At 43.4% G+C, this 22,090-nt stretch overlaps 1 protein-coding gene across 3 annotated transcripts in view; it reads left to right on the top strand.

The window, feature by feature from the left end:
* The window catches only part of PLCXD3 (phosphatidylinositol specific phospholipase C X domain containing 3), a 126,457-nt gene extending 104,739 nt beyond the window's left edge, over positions 1-21,718 (top strand). For all 3 annotated transcript variants that reach the window (XM_039545403.1, XM_039545404.1, XM_039545405.1), the window contains exon 3: positions 21,362-21,718. In XM_039545403.1, the coding sequence (XP_039401337.1) occupies positions 21,362-21,518 (157 nt within the window). In that variant the 3' untranslated portion in view covers positions 21,519-21,718. The remainder of the gene's footprint in view (positions 1-21,361) is intronic.
* Positions 21,719-22,090: the final 372 nt, after the last annotated feature.

The following is a 22,090-nucleotide window of genomic DNA, read 5'->3' as shown; positions in this document are numbered from 1 at the left end:
CATTTCACTGTTAGCTGAGTTATGTTCCAAGACTGTGGATGGGACTAGTGCAGCTAAATAACTCCTTTCCTTGTGATCTCCCAGGGACCCCTCCTTCCACCACAGTCATTCACTGGGGCAAGGAAAGAGAGTGACTCTATAGCCCAGTGATTAGGACACTCACCCAGGTTCAATTCCCTGTTCCAATGATGCTTTAATTATTTATACACAATAGAACAGTTTCAACAGGGAGATTGAGAAAGCCCATACCACAATATCCCATAGCCCACTGGCTAGGATGCTCTCTTGCACTGTAGGAGACTGTAGCAGGGCAGGCTCCACTTCTGTCCTGAGATCCCATACAAACAGCATTGGACACCTTCTGTTTGCTGGCTCCTCCATGAGTTTTATTTATATTACCTCCACCATCCCAATCCCCTTTCAGTAACTCTATCTACAGTTTTCCTTTGTCCTCAGCCATTCCTCCAGGGACAGGGAGAGATCATACCACCCCGGAATTCTGCTAGCCTCTTCCTTACACTTCCTTCCGGTGCTTTTTAACTATCCTCTAAGCTAAAGGGATTTGGGGGTTATTGTGTCTGCTGGTTGTGTTGTGTGAGTGGTTGTGTTGATTTGTGTCTGGGGGCTTGTGCTGGGAGATCTGTGTTGATTTGTGTGGGTGGGTGTTGGGTGCATAGGTGTGGTAGTTGGGCCAAGTAATCCACCATTTGTTCAGTCTCCCTCATACAACCAATGAAATTGTTGCATACTGATCAGCTGTACAGTAAATATGGTGACTGGTTGAGTTACTTCTGATATGACAATGGTCTAGGATTCTTGGAATGGCATAGATGCATGCCTTGCAGTAGCTGTACACTGCACAGGTGTAATTCATAAAGTCAATATAGAGAGATGTTTGTAGAAGATTATAATTTCAAGATTCTCCTGCATAAGGGACAGTATTATGAACATAGGAATTTGGAGATGTGCCCTGAAGATGGGGTTGGGAACATGGCATGGCTGCATGCAGCAGTTCGCCAGAGATACTCTTAAGTTTGTTTTATTAAAGTTTTATTCCTTTCTCGTTCACTGGTTTATTTAATGAACCTGGTGATATTCTAAACACAAAGAGCTCCCAACCATGCTACTTACTGTTCCTATCACTTCTCACTGATTCAACAGAAATTTTAGGCTTCAGTGTGACCCACAGAGTGACATTCCTGGAATCTGTTGTGTAGATACTAATTAGGTAACTTGCCAAAGCAGCTAGCAAGGATTTTGCCCCCTCCCCAAAAAACCAATGAGTATGTGTTTGTGGGCATGTGAGCACAGAGGTGCATACAGGGGTAAGACTCTCTTCCCTCTTCATGAGGGATCAGAAAAGGAATTAAACAATTGCTTGATTCCCTTTACGGTTCTAAATGCCTGCCAGGGAACCACTTGCACTGCTTGAAATGCAGTATAAAGAGCAGCCACATTACATCTAACACATGCTTCTGTGCTCCTCCATGGTTGTGTCTATTTATTATGTTAAATTGAAATGAATATGCAGAGACCTAGATGTCACCCAAAAGTATCTTTTTATGTTTCCCTCTTATAGGTGTTTGTAACATCCTTGTAACTTTTTTTCTATATGGAACAAAAAAAATAATTCACTGTAATGGTGTTGCCAACTTCAAACATTCAAAAATTATCAATTAGGCCCCCCAGATGATGAGATTTTAAAAAAAATGATGAGTCTCTTTTTTATTTGCCTCCTGTGTCTTGAGCCTTTTAGGCTTCACCTTTTGCTGCTTTTCTCCAGGACCACAAGGGCTAACAACCACCTTCCCCTTTTAATGAAAACTGAGAAGCTTTAAGAAAAGCACCAAAAATCAGGAGACTCTCAATACAATTTCAGAAGCAGGCAATACTGCAATGAAGGCTGTGCAAAGCTGTCATGAAGATTTTCCAGCCCGGCCACAAAATATGCAAACTGCAATCCCCCTCCCTCTTATCATGATGATGAGGTGTTTTATTCTCCTATCAAAGAGGAGGTGCCTCACCCAGAGAAGTAAGATTTTAAAGGCTGCGGTTACAAAACATTTAAGCACTTTCATAAGAAAGCTTTTTAGTCTTAAGTTCCAGAGAATTATTTTAAACAGTGAGAAAATAAGTGTTTTGAAAATGATGATAATGACTTGTCAAAATGGCCTTTTCAGGTCAGTGTCAGACCATGATCATGTGATTATAATCCATCCTATCTACTATCACTGTCACTTTGGTCTCTTCTTGCATATCATTTACATTGCCATTCTGTTTACTAATGTCAAACACCTGTGCTGTTTCTTTTGAGTGTCTCTTGATTGCTCAGTGACATATGTTCATTCTGAGCTCAGGGCTAGCTAGTTTCAGTTTTATTAATTCTCACATCAGTGCTCTGTTTTGCACCCATATGGTTAACCATGTCAGTTTGTTCCTGCTCTCAATTTTCCACTGACTAGTCCATCAAGGCACATGCACATACCTCAGAGCAGGAGGATATCAATGCATTTTTAATTCTCAGTGAAAGGGAGAAACCGGAGAACCTTCATATTTTGTGTATGATGATGTGGGGTTTTTTTGGAGGGAGAGGGGTGGAGGAGGGGGAAGAAAATAACCGACACAAAGGCACTCAGATCTATTACTGCCTGCAGCTGTACCATCTCATGCAGCAGTGTTGTCAGTTCTCATAAAGTAAGCAGCGTTGAGCATGATCAGTAATTTGTTGGGAAAGCTCCAGTGGATACCCAGCAGCTGCAGGAATTGAGGTTGGGAATTTGGTACTAAGGAATGTGTGCTGTGAACAATTGAGGTTCCCACCCTGCCCTGAACACAATGCAGTCAGTGCACAGTTCAAGCTTAATCTCTGTCTGGCCTTTGGCTTTCTTTATTGGTAGTCAAAACAGCATAAAACTCAGCCTAAGTATTCTCCCTACACTAGGACCTTCTGTTAATTAGGGAAAAAGGTGTTTCCTTTACCACATGCTAGCTAACCCATTCTAAAATCCTAGTGAAGACAAGGCTGTTTCTAGCTTTCATGCTATTGTTTACCTTGGCTTGCCACCACATGTGAAGACTACAAACTGCCTTGTCTTCACTAGGATTCTTCTCTGTTAGTAAAAATCCACCTTTTCTCCTAGTGTGGACTAGAGCTAGGCACATTTTTCCAGACAAATAGTTTATATGATGAAAAATGTGGTTTCAGTTGACCCAAAAACTAGTAAATTTGATTCAAATATTTTCAGCAATTCACAAAATGGCTGAAGAAGGAAGAGGTGCCAGCTGTGAAAGTAGAATGAATTATATTGTAAAAATAAGAATGGATTAAAGAAATGTTGTATGTACCTTTAAGCAGAAATAAGAAATGTTGAAATACAGGTGCCAGGAAAAGAAACATTAGGCATAAACAATGGTGCTAATGGCGAAACATTAACAGAAGATGGGTAATAGTTAGTAAGGAAATAAGATATGCATGCCTAGCCCAGGTAAACGTATCTGATTCTGCTTCCTTTGTTACCTTGTTAAGTTCTCACCCTTTTATCTGTATAAATAAGATAGTTTGTGTCTTGCATGGTGCTCACATTATCTGGGTGTTATTAGCAGAGCGCTGTGCTAATAAAACAGAGTGGTCTGACAAACTGTGAGTCCTGAGTCTAACTTTGACACAGCTAACTCAGTCGTCTTCACTATCATTTTCCTGTTTGTTCATAATCTGGAAAAGAAAAACAAGCTTTCCTGCTTTTTCAGGTCCCAAACGATTTCTCAATTTGGAATGAATTAGTCCAAAGGAAGAAAATATTCTTTCTACACCAGCAGAAGAAGCTACTGCTGTTAAAAGTGAGATTATCACTTCAGTCATCTCTGAATCCAAGTGCTTAAGTGCCTTCCACCAGTTCACTGGTGTGACTTTCTTTAAAACATCAGCAAGCATCTATTTCTTGAATGGTTCACCCTTGACTCTGAAGTTTATTATAGTTGGCATTATGGAGGGATGATTGCTGGATGTCCATGTCATAGCCAACTCCTTTTCTTCAACAGTTAAGGTTTGACCCTGGTACCGAGTATGAATATTTGCAAGAAAATGAGTTGGAGATAGTGTTTGTCCCATTCGTTTTTTTAATGCTTGTAATTTAACTCTGTCTTTGCATAGTTCTCTTTTTAAGATCTCACTCAGTTCCTTCCAAATTTCAACAGCGTCAGCAATAAAACAGCTATTTCCCTGCATTATGTTGAAGGCTACAGAAATAGGCTTCAGGGTACTCAGCATGTGTTCAACATTTCTCTTAAGCCCAATGTTGAGAACTTTGGCTGTAAAGGTGCCATCTGTTTTTTCACAATTTTGTTTACAAACTGTCATCAGAGTAGGCCAGTTCTTGATATAGTGCTCAAAACAGTCTACTACTGAGTTCCATCGCACGTCTTGTGGGAGAGTTAGCTTCGGTCCTCCCACTGTTTTCAGAGCACCTGCTGCAAAGTGGTTGTTTCAGAAGTATTTTGCAATTTCAACAACATTAGCCTTTATTTCTGGAACACTGAAGTCTTTGGTTAGGAGGTGCATCAAATGAGCACTGCAACTATATATTATTAGCTTGGGACTGTCTTCGCTCTCTTCTAAATAATTTCTTCTCATCTTGGATACATTTGCAGCACTGTCTGTGACCAAGCTGCGTACTAGACGTTTGAATTTTTTTTTCACAGTTTGTTATAGCTTTTATTCCTACTTCTTGTAAGTATTTTGCTGTGTGTGCATTTCCTGATGTATCATTTGTTTCTGTATGGAAGACATTCCCTTCTTCTGTTATCACTCAAGCACATACAACAGAATCATTGTGGACATTGCTCCACCCATCAAGACTCGGGTTAACAATTTCACCCTCTAGACCTTTTGCACACTGCTCAATTTCTCTTCCATACACTTTATCCAGCAATTTGCCTGTAACATCTGCTCTGTTGGGTGGACTGTATCCTTAATGACTGAATCATGTTAATGAAGTGTGGGTTCTCAATCATACGAAAAGGAGAGTTTATTGCGTAAACAAGCGGGGCAATTTTTTCATCAATTACCTCTTTTTTGTAATCTGGTTTTTATCACAAGCTTATCTGTGGTTGTTTCTGGATGATGGAGGGTTTTTTTTCTTTTTGCTACAAGTGATATACTGTGGCTATGTGACATACATGATGTGACTGAAACACTATCATTGGCAGATAACTCTGAAACTATAGAAAATGATGGTGATCTTGAAGGTGGATAGTCTTCAGAATCCTGTATGTTGAGAATGGATTCTCCTAAACAAAATAAGTCAATGCAGTTATTTAATTATTATCATTATACTGCTCATTTAGTATTACTCAGTACTACTTTAAAGGTGAAATTGTAAAAGGAAGATCTGCCTACTTCAGCTATTTATTTTTATCACAACTGCATCTAAAATGATGCATCATGGATTAACAACTATATTTTTCGTTCAAACATGAGAATTCAATAATAGTCCAGAAGGAAGACAGGCCGTCCTTAAGAAAGAAGTATGAAATAAAAAAGTTTACCAACCTGAAGATCCTGCATGTTCAGACATGTTCCTTTCATCATCTTCAACACAGCTTCCTCCTGAGAAGGAACACTTCTCATGATGGTGTTTCATTCGGGCAGGCAGGCCTCTCATTTCTTTGTTGCACTGTTTGCATTTTGCACACATGCCCGTCTTACCCACGGGTAGAGGAACTTCATTAAAATATTCCCAAATTGGGCCTCTTTTACAGCCTGCTGCCATTATAGGTTTTCCCTTCTAGTGAGAGAAGGGTATGGTAGATCTCAAATCAATGAAGGCTACACTCAGAAAGACCTCAAGACTTCTGGAATATGCTGCTCAAACAGTTTCACTTTTGTTCCTACTGCCTGTCCCTCCGGTCTCACATTTATCTGTAGACGACATCTCCTTGTCCAGATCTATTCCGCCCCCAACAATCTTCTAGTCATTGAACTTTCTGAAACTGAGATTTTAGAGAGAGGTAAGGGATTGACTCTGTGTACGAAAATTTGCAGAGGGGCAATAGGATTGAGGTCTGTTATTTCTTGCCTCTATACATTATTTATTAATTTGTTTTGTTTATGTATTTATTGAAAAACATTTTTGCTGTTATCAAGCATGTTATCTCTGGAGACACAAATCCACAGTTTGAGAACTGCAAAACTAAGCATTTCTGATGGTATCGTCTAGCTAGAGCACTGAGTCCTCTTGGGTAGATAGATTATTTAGGTTAATCTATACAGAAGCCCCTGGAACCACATAAGATTGGGTCCCTAATCCATGAACTATTGGAATTCATTTACAAATTTTTTCTTAAACATTTACATGAATATATTGTCTCCATACTACAGAATTAGAATTTATAATCCCTATTCCATGATGAGATATCTTTGAGTTAGTTTTAATTAAGATACATTATATCTTTAGATAAGTTTCTTCTTCAAAAAGAATTTTATCAAAAATCTGGTTTAAGTAAAAAAAAATATGATTTTTTTATTAAAAAAAATACACATTGATTTTTATCCACCCTGTTTATTTGTCAAAATAACACAATATAATCACATGGTCATTTATTTCAAAATGCCTGTCAGCAAGTATGTCTGTTACAATACAAACAACAAAAAAGATTCAGGAAATGTTTTTTGACAAATAGATTCCTTACTAGGCATATTAATACAGAACTCTGAGTAATAATTCATTTAAACTACAATACAGAACCGTATTTCCCACACCCCTTAGAAGCAGTGCAAAAGCTTGGGGAAGCCAGGAGTAAAGGAGGAGCGAAGGGAGAGGGAAGTAAATTGCTGGGAAGGAGCCTGGGTGTGAACTTGGAGGGTTGTTGGATATGGGTGGGGAAAGTATGGAACAGGGTTTTTGGGGGTGCAGGGAGGGATTGTTAGTTAGCTTCCCCCAGCCTCTCCCATTCAGTCAGGCACATCTTCCCCTGTCCCCATGTGTTCTTGAACCCCCATGTGTCCTTGCACCCCCTAGCCACGTGTCCCTCCACCCCCACTCAGACACCCACTTCCCCCATCCCATGTGGCCCTGTATCCCCTCCCTCTGTCCCCATGTGTCTCTGTGTCCCCACCCAGACACTCCCCTGTCCCTACATGCCTCTATACCCCAACCCCATGGAGGGTCCCTAGCCTCTGTTTGCCAGAAGCTGGGATTGGGTGACGGGGCATGGATCACTTGATGATAACTTATCTGTTCATTCCCTTTGGGGCACCTGCCATTGGCCATTGTCAGAGGACAGGACACTGGGCTTGATGGACCTTTGACCCAGTATGGCTGTTCTTATGTGTCTCTGTGCCCCTACCCAACCACTCCCCTGTCCCTATGTGTCCCTGTCCCCCTCCCCCTGTCCCCATGTGTCTCTACCCCCATCCAGCCACTCCCCTGTCCCTGTGTAGCTCTGCACCCCTTCCCCCATCACCATGTGGCCCTGCACTTCCTCCCTCCTGTGGCCCTCCCTTTCAGCCCCTGTCCCAGTCAGTCCTCCCCCACTAGCCCTTATGAGCTCCTGTTTCACCCCCCAGCATCACACGCTATCTATCTCCCCATAGACCCTGTCTCCTGACCTGGCCTGACAGGTGCTGTGAAGAAGGCAGGCTTTCTCTTCCTTAGCTGGCCCAGAGCTGCTGCTTTGTTCTATCCCCACAGTGCCCTCTGGTGGGCAAAAGGCAGAACTGCAGAAGTTATTTTCTGCTGGGAGCTGCTGCTATTCTTGCGCCACAGCACCCTCTGGTGGGCAAAAGGCAGAACTGTATCAACATTTCGGCAGAAGCTTTTTTCGGTGCAAAAAAATAATATCTGCGGGGCTCATTAATTATGCACGTGCACAGAATTCCCCCTGGAGTAAGAATCTGCACAGGGATAAAAGACCCACAGCATGACCGTAGCTGGCCTGGGGTCAGCTAAAAATTGTGGTCCCAGAGCTCAGGTTCCAATGAGCCTGAACAATCTACACAGCAATTCTAAGCCCCACCGCCTGAGTCCCACAAGCCTGAGTCAGCTGATCCGGGCCAGCTCTGTTTTTTTATCTCTGTGTAGACGTATCTAGGGAGCTCCATGCTACCCCTAATTCAGAGCAGTGGCTCACTATCACAACCTGTCTGTCTGTCTACATTACATGCTGTATTTCTGTTACCATTTTCTTGTGCTTTACAGATATTGTTTCTGGGTTGTTTATACTTGCAAGATTTTAAAATGCAAACGGTAAAGCTATGAGGCACTGTGTAAGAAGAACCCTAGACATGATACCATTAAGAACTCCCACCAGTCTGGGGTGTGGCTGTTGAGTGGCCCTCAACTACACTCCTGAAGGTTGTGGGTTTGCGTCTGGCTCCATCTCATGCTGAAAGGCCAGCTCCAAAATGAGTATGTGCTCCACTGGATTAATGCAGTGGAATATGGAATAGTTCGGAATAATAGACTGATTCCCACCCAAGAAAGCTGGTTTAGCGGGGGAGAAGTTGCCTTTGCAAGGAAGTCATCTGGTGGGATTGTGTAGTCACTTGTTGACAAAGGGGGCTAAAAGTTGTAAAAAAGGCCCCTGGAGCTGCTCTTCTGGGTGCCATTCACCTTCCTGACACAGATGGTCCTCCAAGGAAATGGTGAGCTACTGAGGGGCATTGTGGTTGGGATGTTTGGTGCATTCTATGAAAAGTGTGTCTGCGTGTGTTATATGCTTCCCAACTGCCACTTGCCTCCTGAGAGAGTTAAACGGTAAACCAGAAGGCGTACTCCTTTGGTATGGTTCTAGGAGCAGGGTGTGTTTATACAACTGGGGTGTCTCGGGGGTCAGCACTGGTCCTGGGAACAAGACAGATGGGCTGAGGGGCTCCATTTCTCTGCAGGATGTACAGGGATGGTGTCCCTAGCCTCTTTTTGCCAGAAGCTGGGAATGGATCACTTGATGATTACTGTTCTGGTCATTCCCTCTGTGGCACCTGGCATTGGTCACTGTTAGAAGGTAGGATACTGGGCTAGATGGACCTTTGGTCTGACCCAGTATGGCCATTCTTATGTTCTTATTTCTGCATTTAATAAATCAACTGTACACCTTCAACAAAGCACTTCCCATATTGCAGTAAACTCCAAAGCCTGAGTTTTTAACTGAACCTTAATAACTTTTTTCAAATAGTAGAAAAAGAAAATGTAAGACTGAGACTAAAAGTTAAATATTTTCTTTACTGCTGATAGAGATTTCCTCAGCAAAGAGTGTGAAAATCCATGTAAAATATGACAGAACGAGTCCTGATTCCAAAAATAACTTCACTATTCTGTGAATTATTGCTGCTAATAAAAAAAATCAACATTCCTTCAGCAGCTAGGTAAGTACCGCATCCCGAGCACATCACTATCTCGAGCACCTCAGCAATTATCAGGTACCACTACCTGAGCAAAGGTGTGCAGTGATACCTCTTCAGGGAGTGTTTAAAGAGCCCTGAGTGGGATGAGAGGAATCCGAACTGATTCACAGTCAGCTCTCTTAACTGAATGGCTAATTATGAAATAATTGCAAACAAGTTAATGAATTAAGCCTCATTACACTGTTGGAAGGGATGTACTGTCATCATTTGAGGAAAAGATGGGGGAAACTAAGACACAGAGCAGTTAAGCAACTTGTCCAAAATGATACAGAGAGTCACTGGGAGAGCCAGCTTTGGAACACAGAACCCCTGACACAAGCTCTGTGGCCTAACGATTAATGCTTGGTCCTTCACCAAAAATTGAGTTTATTTGTTGAGGCTAGTGTGGTTGCTTTAATGAGTGTTTCTATGATCATAGCCCCAGGCTTGCTGAAACCTTTCCCAGCTGTGCAAATTGCTAACACTCTTAGATACACAGCTTGCCTCCCTGTTGCTCTAAAATCTCCACATTCCAAAAACAGAATCAGGAATAAAAGCAAGATACTGAGAACAAGCCACTAGCCTAGAGGGTCAACATTTGTTGCTATTAGATATCCCATTGCACTTTTTGCAAGAGTAAGGATATTGGTTCAGTAAATATTACTCAAAAGTTGCCATTCCCTGCCTTTGCAGGTGGAGGCAGAACGCTGACTCTTAAGTTCATACTGTTCGTTTCAAAACCAAAAACCGGTCTGAAGTACAAAGAAAACTGGCCCCATTGATTCTGGAGAGACTATAGTGCTGTGATCAATCATATTAAAATATTCATCTGGCCCCAAAATTTGAGTCTGCACAGTCTAGTTAAATGTGTTTCCAATTGGATGTGTACAGCAATTGGAAACCAAATGTGTACAGCAATTGGAAACCACTGAATTATAGATAAGTATTTCAGTGGAATAAATGCATAGGCTATGGGATGCTAGTACAGCCAGCGCCTGCATCCTGCCATTGCATGAACAGTGTAACACTTTCATTCAAGATCCTGAAAAACTGACTCCCACCAGGGTCCTGTGAGACTGAATGAATAATGTACCAAATTCATTTCAGCCAGTGTTCTAAAAATACAATGCACCTCAGTGCCCAGAAGGATTGGCACGGTCCATTAAAATGTTTCAGATAGCTTTGTAACCCTTTCAGCCCCTGCTCATGGAGTTCTCATGGAGGCCTAGGCAGACTTGCATGGTACTACCAAATGACACAGGAAAAACTATGGAATCTGAGATGCTGGGGAACTGAGATTAACCCTTTGCATGCTGACATTTTCATGCCTACCACCCCAGTGAATGCTTCTGAGGATATATGTGCTTGCAGCTCCAAAAGGTTCACAGAGGGATTTCCAGACATATCAAAGTAGAAAAATTATGGTCAGGAAAATTATGTTAGCAGATAAATTACATAGCACTGCACAGATCAGGCAGACTGTGGAAATAGCTATTATTTTATTAAATTGATCTTCCACTGTTAGCCCTGCACACTGAGATCGGTAGAAGAGAAGGAACAACAAATCAAATGTACATAGCAATGATAATTGGCCTTTATAGATAGCACTTCAAAGCACTGTATAAACATGAAGGGTTCAAATGTAGCTTTAAGCCAAAGCCTGCAGTAGGGGTGGGTGAGTGTGGAGCGGGATTGCTCAAATGGGAGCATTGAGAGAGTACTTCCTGCAGTCAGGGCCGGCTCCAGCGTTTTTGCTGCCCCAAGCAGCGCAAAAAAAAAAAAAAAGCCATGATCGCAATTGGCGGCACTTCATTCTTCGGCAGTAATTCGGTGGCAGGTCCTTCGCTCCGAGAGGGAGTGAGGGACCCGCTGCCAAATTGCTGACGAAGACCCGGATGTGCCACCCCTTTCCATTGGCTGCCCCAAGCACCTGCTTGCTGCGCTGGTGCCTGGAGCCGGTCCTGCCTGCAGTACTGCAGAGCATTGCTGATGGTGTATCTTTTTACCAGGTACAGCATGAGTCCTACTGGCCAATGCAGAGCCCCATCTGTGGTAGAGTTGCCAATTTTAGTTGGATGTATTCCTGGAGGTTTCCTCACATGACATAAAGATTAATCTTTAATTAAAGTTTAATTCCTGGGGCACTAATCTGTGCCCCCCAGCCAATCTCCATTGACATCAATGGGAGCAAAGTTCAGCTAACACTGAGCATTCTTGAAAATCCCACCCAGAGAGCTTAAGGCCTAACTATTCTGCTAATTCTGTGTGTGTCCATTTTTGAATGCCCAATTTGAGATTCATCGGATGGAGATGCACAGAGCCCCCCTCCAAATCCCACCAAAGTCAACTGAATTGCATGTGTTTGGCACCACTGAAAATTAGACCTAGCGTGTGTCAATTTGGCACCCAAACTAGTGGATATTTTTACAAACTGGCCTAAAACTCACATGGCAAATCTGTCCAGGCAGTTCAATTACTAAGGAGTTCTTAACAGCAGCTCCTGTGTTTTTATCACTACGCAATGATGCAAAGGATCAATTATTGCCTTGCAAATGAGCATTTCCTGTAGGAAACGGGGATTGGAGAGGGAAGAAAGACACTGAAAATTCTCTCACAACATGTAAATATCATTTTTTGTCCTGAGCAAATGGAATAGCTTCAAGGTTCAGAGTGACCTATTGGTAACTGGGGCACTTACTGATAGACTGTTTTGCAATCTGTACATGAAACTACTTCTCCTTTTCTAGATTAGTTATTGTAGTGGTTCCATATAATCTGAAAGAAAACCTACTGTCTGCCCTTTAGCAATGAAACTCTCATTAATAGCCTGAACAGCTCTTTTGTTTTGCGTTTACAGTGCTGCTTTTCCCCCTCTCCTCCCTTTAAAGCTCTGCTGAGAGGATTGGATGTTTCGCCACAGGAGGTCCCCATGATAGAGCACTGCCATCATTAACATTCTGTCACATCCTCAGGGTTTTATGACTCAGACATAAAAATTCACTCTGAGCTAAAACAGGCCAACAGCAAATTTTCTTTTTACCAAATCGTAATGCAATTAGCTTTGTCGTATTTTAGTTCTGAAAAGCGGCACAAGGGGCTTTTAGTTTTGCTCCCTTAACTGAAGTTACATGAGATTTTTTTTTAATAAGATTTAACATGATGCTAGTCCATTCTGTTTTTTTTAAAGTTATGCCATGTTCTTCGGCTTTGAAAAACTACCTATGAATGATTTGATTGGACCCGATTCTCCTCTTGCTTTCATACCAGTCTAACTCCATTGCCTTCAGACCAGCTACTCCTGATTTACATGGGTGAAAGCAAGAGGAGAATTGAAGCATTGTTTGTCAGCTCTCAGGAAGCGTGGAACTTGAAGAAATGGTTTTCCCTCTTTCAGGAGAGAAGTGAGTGACCACAGACATGCAGCAGTGTGTGTTTATTTATAGCAGACTTTTGAGCTGGTTGAATGACTCAGCAGAAATAATACAGTGGAACATTCAGCAAGGGTTTTTCTGTAAGGATAATGATCGTAATTTGAAATCAAAACAAGGGAGCAGACCACCCAAAGTAATAGACACTCTCACAGGCAGGTGTTCAACACAATACAATAGCCTTTGAGCCTGGAGCTCTTCCTTCCTATAGGCATCCTTCTTTCTGTTTCCCAGAACACCAGTATAGACCTGCACTGGGGAAGCTGGGTTGTATTTCATCTTTGTTCACCAAACAAAATGGCACCCTGCTACAGGAACTGATTTTGATGTCACAGTGGTGCAACTCAGGCATAATCCCACTGAAGTCAATGGAGTTATGCCAATGCAAAAAGAGGCGTGAGTCAGGTCAGAGTGAGGCCTAGTGCATAAGGTTTATGGGACTGAAGGAAAGTACTTCTCTTTGCTGTTCACTTACTGGATAGGGTTGTCAGGTGTCTGGTTTTCGACCAGAACCCCTGGTCAAAAAAGGATCCTGGCGGCTCCGGTCAGTACTGCTGACCAGGCCAGGCCATTAAAAGTCCAGTTGGCAATGGAGTGGCACTAAGGCAAGGATCCCTGCCTGCCTGGTTCTGCATGGCTCCTGGAGGTGGCCAGCATTTCTCTCCAGCTCCTAGGCAGAGGCACGGCCACAGGGGCACCGTGCACTGCCCCTACCCCAAGTGCCATCTCCACAGCTCCCGTTGGCTGGGAACCACAGTCAATGGGAGCTGCAGGGGCAGCCTTCGTGGAAGTGGGCAGCACACAGAGCCGCCTGGCCGCACCTCAGCCTAGGAGCCAGAGGGAAATGCTGGCCAATTCCAGGAGCCTTCTGAGGTAAGCGTGGCCAGAGCCTGCACCCTGAATCCTACCCACACCCTAGCCCCCTACCCCAGCCCTGAGCCCCCTCCAGCACCCAAACTCCCTCCCAGAGCCCACACCCCTTCCTGCACTCTGACCCCCTCATTCCTAGCCCAGAACCCTCCCCCCACACCCATCAGACCCACCCCAGAGCCCACACCCCCAGCCAGAGCCCTTACCCCTCTGCACTCCAGCCCCCACCCAGAGTCCCCCTGCACCCTGAACCCCTAATTTCTGGCCCCACCCCAGAGCCCACCCCCCCAGCCTAGAGCCCATACCCCTTCCCACACCCTAGCCCCCAGCCCAGAGCCCCCTCCTACACTCAAACCACCTCATTTATGGCCCCAGCCCAGAGCCTGCACCCCCAGCCAGAGCCCTCACCCCCACCTGCATCCCAACCCCCTGCCCAGCCTGGTGAAAATGAGTGAGTGAGAGAGTGGGGGAGAGCGAGCAACGGAAGGAGGGGAGATGGAGTCAGCAGGGGGCAGGGCCTCAGAAAAGGGGTGCAGTAGGGGCAGGGCCGCGGGAATGGGCAGGAGCTGGGCAAGGGTGTTGGGAATGCATTTCTGCATTTGGAATGTTGGCAATCCTATTACTGGATTGTGCAGCACAGTCTCTCTAGGAGCTATTATTTCAGCTGGCTGTATGTAGCATAAGGCAGGCAATGCTGCATCAGCTTGTTCATGTGGTCCATGTTTTTAAGGTTATTTTTGCAACCATAAGGCCCAGAAGCTTCTTTTTAAAATAAATAAATAAAAAAAGAAAGAAAGAAACTGAAATTCTGCAGCATAGCTCCATTGCAAGGAGTGGATTCCATAGCAAATTCTTCAGCCACTGAGTCAGCAAGACTCAGCTAATTATTCTTAATAAATCATTTTAAAATTATACAGATAATTTGCAGATATTCATGCAAACTTTTCAAGGCTTATCCAAATAGAAATGCATCGCCAAACTTTTTTTGAAATGTGCTGATAGCTAATTTGCACGTGTGTGGTGTTTAGATGTGCTTGTAATTACTAGAACTGGGAGCACTGGCTGTTGGGAGTCTGAAAGGATGGGAAACAGGAAGGAGTGGGGAGGAGTTGAGGAGGCTGAGTGAGAGCTACAGAGTGTGCAGCAGCAGCTTGGTAAAGGGGTTTCCACTGTAAAAATAAAGTCCTGTTGAAGCTTGTTAGTACCTTGCCTGCTTTATACAACAATGTGTCAGAACTGTCAACTACTTGGCCATTAATTTGCAGCAGCAATCAAACTCACATGGGGCTTTTCATCTTCTAAGCACTTCAGAACGTTTACTGCTATTAATTAAATTGCACAACAGTCCTGTCAGGCAAGCAAGCAAGCATTCTAATTTACTCATCAAGTAGTAGTATTGGTTGTCACGGCAGCATTTTACAAATAGGGAAACTGAGGCAAAGTGAGTTTAAGAGATTTAAGGTGTCCCCAGGCTATGGAGAGGTAGCACTGGTCTGGTTTATGTAGTTTTGGTACCAGTATAACTATTTTAAGTAGGGGTGTGATTCTTGTTTACCTAAATAGTAATATCAGTACAACCCTCAGTGTAGACACAGTTACATTTGTACCAGTATATCTCATTCCACTTCCTGTGTGGTATCGATATAGCTGCATCCATAATGGTTGTACCACCTTGATTGTACCAATATAGTTTAAGCAATACAACTTTTGTGTGTCAACAAGGCCTGTGTCAGAGCTGAGATCAGTACTTGTGAATTCCTGGGGCTGAGAACTGTTCTTGGACCATTCTGTCACTTTTTCCAGTTTAAGGTTAAGAAGGTGGATGGACATTTAAGCCCTTGAGGCAGACTCCCGGTGGCCACAGGGGTCTGCTTATATAGATGCAACTGCAGGAGGGTGGGGTCCATGGTTGGCTGCAGTGCGTTTATAGGGAGAGAGAATTGCAGATGCCCAGCCACAAAATCCACTTTGTTAGAGAAATTAAGGCTTTGTCTACACTGGATTTTCGTCGGTAAAACTTTTGTCATTCAGGAGTGTGAAAAAAACACATCCCTGAACAACAAAAGTTTTACCAACGAAAAGCGCCGGTGTGAACAGCGCTTTGTTAGAGGGAATGGCACAGCTGTGTCGCTAAAAGGCGCATAGTGTAGTATATACACTAATGCTGTGGTATCTACTGGGTTTCTGTGAGCATAAAAACATGTGGGTGGCTGCCACACAGCATTTTCCTGACTAAAACCCTTAATGAGGACAATTACTGGTTTGAGGCATGCAGAGCCTGGAAATTACAATGAAGGGTAAACAAGTTTTGTATTGCCATCACAAAGAGACACAGAGGAACATTAAACCAGGATTATTCCCATAATCGCTGTTAGCATGTGTGAGTGTTTGTACTAAAGCAAAACAATGCACACAATTTCTTGCAACCACTGATGTAGAACCATTTTCAAGGTGGCATTATGGGAAGAGGGAAATGTACTGCCCTTTCTGTGAACTTCTCATCATATGCAGTGTTAACGAAAGAGACTTTTGTAAAATACCCCGAGCCTAATCCTTGAGGTCAGTGGAGTTACATCAGCACGGAATTTGGGCCCCATGTATTTTGCTGCTTTTATTTTTTTCTGTGCATTAATATGGAGATGGCTTATGCTTTGCTAGGCAAAGATTTATTTTATTTTATTTTATTTTCTGTCTAGTCTAATCTACATATGATTAATGTTTGCAAGCTCTCTAGACCAGCGGTTCTCAACCCATGTCCCAATTAGCACACAGCGTGGTGGGGTCTGGGTTCCCGGCTGCCCGGCCTGGTGGGGTTGGGACTGCCGGCCCACCCCGCGTGGGAGGGTCCAGGGGTTGAGGCTGCTGACCGGCCCTGTGGGGTTGTGGGGTCTGGAGTCTGGGGCTGCCTGTGGCCCCGCGGGGTCCAGGGCAGCCGACCAGCCCCATGGAGTCAGGGGTCATGGGTCCGGGGCACTGGCTGGCCCCATGGGTCAGGGGTCTGGGGCTGCCGGCCCACCCTGCAAGGTCCAGGGCTCATGGCCAGGTCCGGGACAGCTGCGCAACTGGGTCCTGGGTGGGTAGCCAGCCGGCCCCACACAGCTGGGGTCCGGGCTGCCGCTGCCCTGCCACCTGGCCCCTGCAGCCCAGGGACAGTAACTCCTCACTTAACATTGTAGTTAAGTTCCTGAAAAACGCAACTTTAAGTGAAACGAAGTTAAGCAAATCCAATTTCCCCATAAGAATTAACATAGAAGAGGGGGTTAGGTTCCAGGGAAATTTTTTTCACCAGACAAAAGACATATATAATACACACACACACACACGTATAAGTTTTAAACAAACAATTTAATTCTGGTACACAGTGATGATGATTGTGAAGCTTGGTTGAGGTGGAGGAGTCAGAGGGTGGGATATTTCCCAGGGAATGCCTTACTGCTAAATGATGAACTAGCAATTGGCTGAGCCCTCAAGGGTTAACTCTCTCACTCTACAAGGCAGCAGGAATGGAGGGAGGGGAGAGAGCATCGCAGACAGAGACACACACCGTGTGTGTGTGTGTGAGAGAGAGATGCGCATTTCCCCTTTAAGCACAGCTGACCCTACTCTTAAGTACACTGCCTTGTTAATTAGATCGGCTTGCTGAGACCACAGCTGCTGCCAGCAAACTCCCTGCGTCCTGAGCCCTGTCCTGTGTCTCCCCTGCTCTATGGAAGATGGGGTAAGCAGGGTGCAGGAGCAGGGGGAAAAGGGACACCCTGACATTAGCCCCCCTCCAGGAGCAGCTCCAAGGCAGAGGGCAGGAGCAGCACATGGCTGGGGGAGGGTGCGAGACAGCTGAACTGCCCAGCAATTGATAGCCTGCTGGGCTGCTGCAGCACAGGGAGCTTAGGGGAGCGGGAAGCTGATAGGGGGCTGCCAGTCCAACCTTGTTCCAAGCCCCCACCAGCTAGCTGCAATGGGCTGCTCTTCCAGCAAGTAGTGGACAAAGCAGGCAGCTGCCAAACGATCAGCAATGTAACAACGAAACAACGTTAATGACTTCAAGTGAGGAGTTACTGTAACACATTGTGGGCCGCATAAATAAGTTGAGAACCATGGCTCTAGATCCACGAACAAAAGATCCTTATCAATTTATCTGACAGTATGTGACTGGGGATGGTGCAGTCAAGTTCAGTCTGAACTATTAAATGAAATCAGCGAGCTACCAGCACTTAACCTGAAAGGGTCTCATGGCAAGGCACACCAGCTCAGGTGAACCTGAAATAGAATACTAACCAAAAGTAAGAAGCATACCAGTCTAGTAAATGTTAGATTGATTTGAAGCTGGGAAGAGAAAAAGAACACTGATTATAAATATCAAGGTGATAGGCACCTTATTACATAGATTAAATCAGAGGTTCTCTTGGGGGTGAGGGGGGCACTGAATGTATTCATGGGAGGGGGCAGGGAGGGTGAGAAGCTCTAGAAAAAAAAAAACTTACAGCACACATTTTACTCACAGCAATAAATAACTAGCAAAGCTGATTCCTCCAGACATATCAGGTCGTCAGATAGCGCTGAGCATTTGACTGTAGATGGTATTGTGTATTTTGACAGATTTCCGTTAACCTTGCACAGTATTCTATAAAGCCGTTGCCATCTGTACATTAATCCGTTTGCTACATCATGGTGTGCATATTTAATTGTAAGTATCAACCACAGTCACAGTTTTATTTTTGCTCTTATTACAGTGGATTGTTGGCTCTGTTTTGAATCAATGCATTTCTGTTTGTAATATTTAGTGACAGTTACATGTTGATTTTTTTTATCAGTATATGTACCTGTGTGGCCGGGGTGTAAACTACTACAGACAAAACAAAGTGGGGTCATGATCAAATGTGTTTGAGAACCACAGGATTAGATGATAAGAAAACTCTTGGGTTGGGAACAGAATTACAAAATTATCATCAGTTTCACAGCAAACAAATGGGATGCCACAAAGAGAAGATGTTATGCCTCAAGTGGAAATAAATATCAAAGGCAGATGAGTACTTAAGAAATAAAGAACCTATATCAAACTAGTTAGAAATAGAATCAGGCCGCTCACTTTTAAATCTAAAAGACTTTCTGAGCTCAAATAGGAAGCTAGAATTAAAAGGAAAGGCCATTTAATGCCCTCCATGGGAATTCTGCCCAGTGTAGTTCTCCATTGTTCAGCCAAATTATTGACATTTCAATACAGCACTACTTTTTGAGCGCTTTCAACCCCTTTGAGCCACTCTTAATCATTTTCCTCATGCTATGGTTCATCTATGTCACTCTGGTTATGATTTGTCCAGTTCCTGAAAAGTTGGTTGGTGTCATAGGCACCGGTTTCCTCCGGCCCTTAGGAGTGCTCAACCCCCTGCTCTGCCCCAGGTCCCGCCCACCTGACCCCTTCCCCCAAGCCCCGCCTCTTCCCCACCGCTTCCTACCCAGTTCCTCCCCCTCCCCTGAGCGTGCCCCGTTCTCGCTCCTCCCCCTTCCTCCCAGAGCCTCCTGAACTGCCACAAAACAGCTGATTGTGGTGGGTGGAATGTGCTTGGGGGTGAGGGGGGAACTGGCTGCCGATGGGTGCTAAGCACCTACTAATTTTTTTCCATGGGTGCTCCAGCCCTAGAGCACACATGAAGTCAGTGCCTATGATTAGTGTAAATTCCTTTCAAATGTTGGTTCCTGGAGTCACAATATGATCTCTCTCCAGTTTCATAGTATCTCTCATGGTTCTTCATGCAACAATACCAAGTACAATTCTTCAGATTTATACATAATTAAATTATAAAGATACTGCATTAGGTCTGGATTCAGCAAAGTACTTGAACACATGCTTACCTACTTAATTGGAATCAATACAATAAAATGTTATGCTTTGATGAATAAGAACATAAGAATGGCCACACTGGGTCAGACCAAGGGTTCATCCAGCCCAGCATCCTGTCTGCCAACGGTGGCCAATGCCGGGTACCCCACAGAGAGTGAACCTAACAGACAATGATCAAGTGATCTCTCTCCTGTCATCCATCTCCACCCTCTGACAAACAGAGGCTAGGAACACCATTTCTTACACATCCTGGCTAATAGCCATTAATGGACTTAACCTCCATGAATTTATCCAGTTCTCTTTTAAACCCTGTTATAGTCCTAGCCTTCACAACCTCCTCAGGCAAGGAGTTCCACAGGTTGACTGTGCACAGTGTGAAGAAGAATAGAGGTGAACTTTGCATGTGTTTAAGTGCTTTTCTGATCTGAATCAAGGCCTGGGCGTGCTATGCTTTTCTCTTTGTAATATTTTATAGGATCCAGATTAACCTTTGTGTCCACAGTACTTTTATAATTAAAGTAGTTAAGTCATGTATAAGGCAAAATAGTAAGAAAGCAAGCAGAATGGGTGAAGGATACAGATTTTACTAATGCCATTGGTCAGGAATAGATTAATTTACATTCAAAACATTGGGCCTGATTGGTATTGCTACCAGATCAGAATTTTACACTTGATTTGCATAGGGGAAAATTACTACCTCAGGTGCAATCCAGGAGGGAGTCACAGATTTGTGGATTTTAAGGCCAGAGGGGTCTATTACATTCATCTAGTCTGAGCTCCTGCATAATATAGGGCATAGATTTCACTCAGTGAATTCCTCCTTTTAGCCCAGTAATGTATGGTTGAACTAGAGCATATTTTTAGAAAGATATTTAATCTTGATTTTAAGACTCCAAATATTGGAGAATTTGGTAATTTGCTTCAATGATCAATTACCTTCACTGTTAAAAATGTGCGCGTTTATTTCATTTGAACATCACTAACTTCAACTTCCAGCCATTGGATCTTGTTATGCCTTTATCTGTAGGATTAAAGAGTCATCTGGATCAGAAATCTTCTCCATATATAGGTTACTAGAGATCATGGTATAGCCTTCATGGCTTCACAGAGAGCTCTAGGCTATAAAGACACACACAGAGATACATTTTGCAGTCCAATATCCCATCTCTGAGTGCCTGACCTAATAACTCCACCCTGTCTCAAAAACAACCAGTAAGTCTGCACTTATTTTCTTCGACTAACTAATCATAAAGACACAAACTCATGATGGAACATAACCCATGACTTGACTATCGGATGTGTGATATACAGTTTTGTAAAGAAAGGGATATTCAGCCCAGTGTTCCGGTGTCCCAAACTAAGATTTAATATAACTCTAAATCTTGATGGGACATAACTATCAGAAGCAATGGAACTTTTGAGAAACAAAGATCTTGTTTTTGTGAAGTGAGACAATGAAGAATGAAGTGTGAGAACAATAGACAACATCCACTATGTAAGCAGAATGTTTCTCAAAGCTTTCTATGATGTGTCAGCCTAGCATGAACAATGACTTGTTTTCTCTGTTGTTTCTCCTTCCTAACCAGTTGCTGTGAGATTGCATGACATGTAAATGTGTGCGTTAATCCTTAAGAAACTGAAATATAATCAAGATGTATTCTACACAAGGAATTAAAGGAGGAAAGGGTGGAAATTTCAAAAGTGCTCAACAGTGGCCTAGTTGAAGTCAGTGGCCATTTTACCATGGGGAGCAAAGTGAAGTAAATGCTAAGTGCTTTATAAAACTCCACCCAAAATACTTGTCTTGCTTCTTTACAAATAACTTTTCTTCCTTTTCTTCCTCAGGGCACTTCCTGCAATGATGCATTGGGTCCGAACTCAGAAACCAGGAGAAAGTGGTATCAATATTATCACTGCTGATTTTGTAGAACTTGGTGACTTTATCAGCACTGTCATAAAACTCAACTATATCCTGGATGAAGGCGAAGCTGATACTACTTGATACTACTGCAATATATTTGTTGTTCATTGAGTAGATTTAAAAAGAAAACCCAATTGTATTAGAAAAAAATATCTTGTAACACACAGATCTTCCTATAACACTGAATCTCTGAGGTGTTTAGGGCAGTAGTGGGTGGGCAAAGGGAAATGTTTTCATTGGTTATTATAATGTTCTACCTTAATAAACCCTCATGTTTTTCATTTGAAGAGCAAAACAGGATTTCTTTAGTGGTCGACTAGAGAAAGCCACTTGCACATTTTCCACAAAGTACCAAATATAATTTGTGTGTCTTACTTCTAAGGTTATTAATAGTGCCAAGCAATTTGCTGTATGCAGACTGGAGGGACATATAATGCCCTATGTCTGCACAGGGAATTCCCACTGACATGAATGTTTTGCTGCAGACCGAGGTCAGTATATGACCCTAACGTTTTAATTCAAAGCACTTCATCTGTTAGGTGGCTTAACTGATTACATTCATTGGCGGGCATCAGTTTATTGGCCTTTGGGGAATAAATTCAATATAAAGCCATGCCTGCAACTCTTGTATCATCAGCAGACAGCAAATATTA

This window comes from Mauremys reevesii, linkage group 6 (genome assembly GCF_016161935.1).
Source record: "Mauremys reevesii isolate NIE-2019 linkage group 6, ASM1616193v1, whole genome shotgun sequence".
Lineage (NCBI taxonomy): Eukaryota > Metazoa > Chordata > Testudines > Geoemydidae > Mauremys > Mauremys reevesii.
This window is presented reverse-complemented; position numbering and strand designations above follow the sequence as displayed.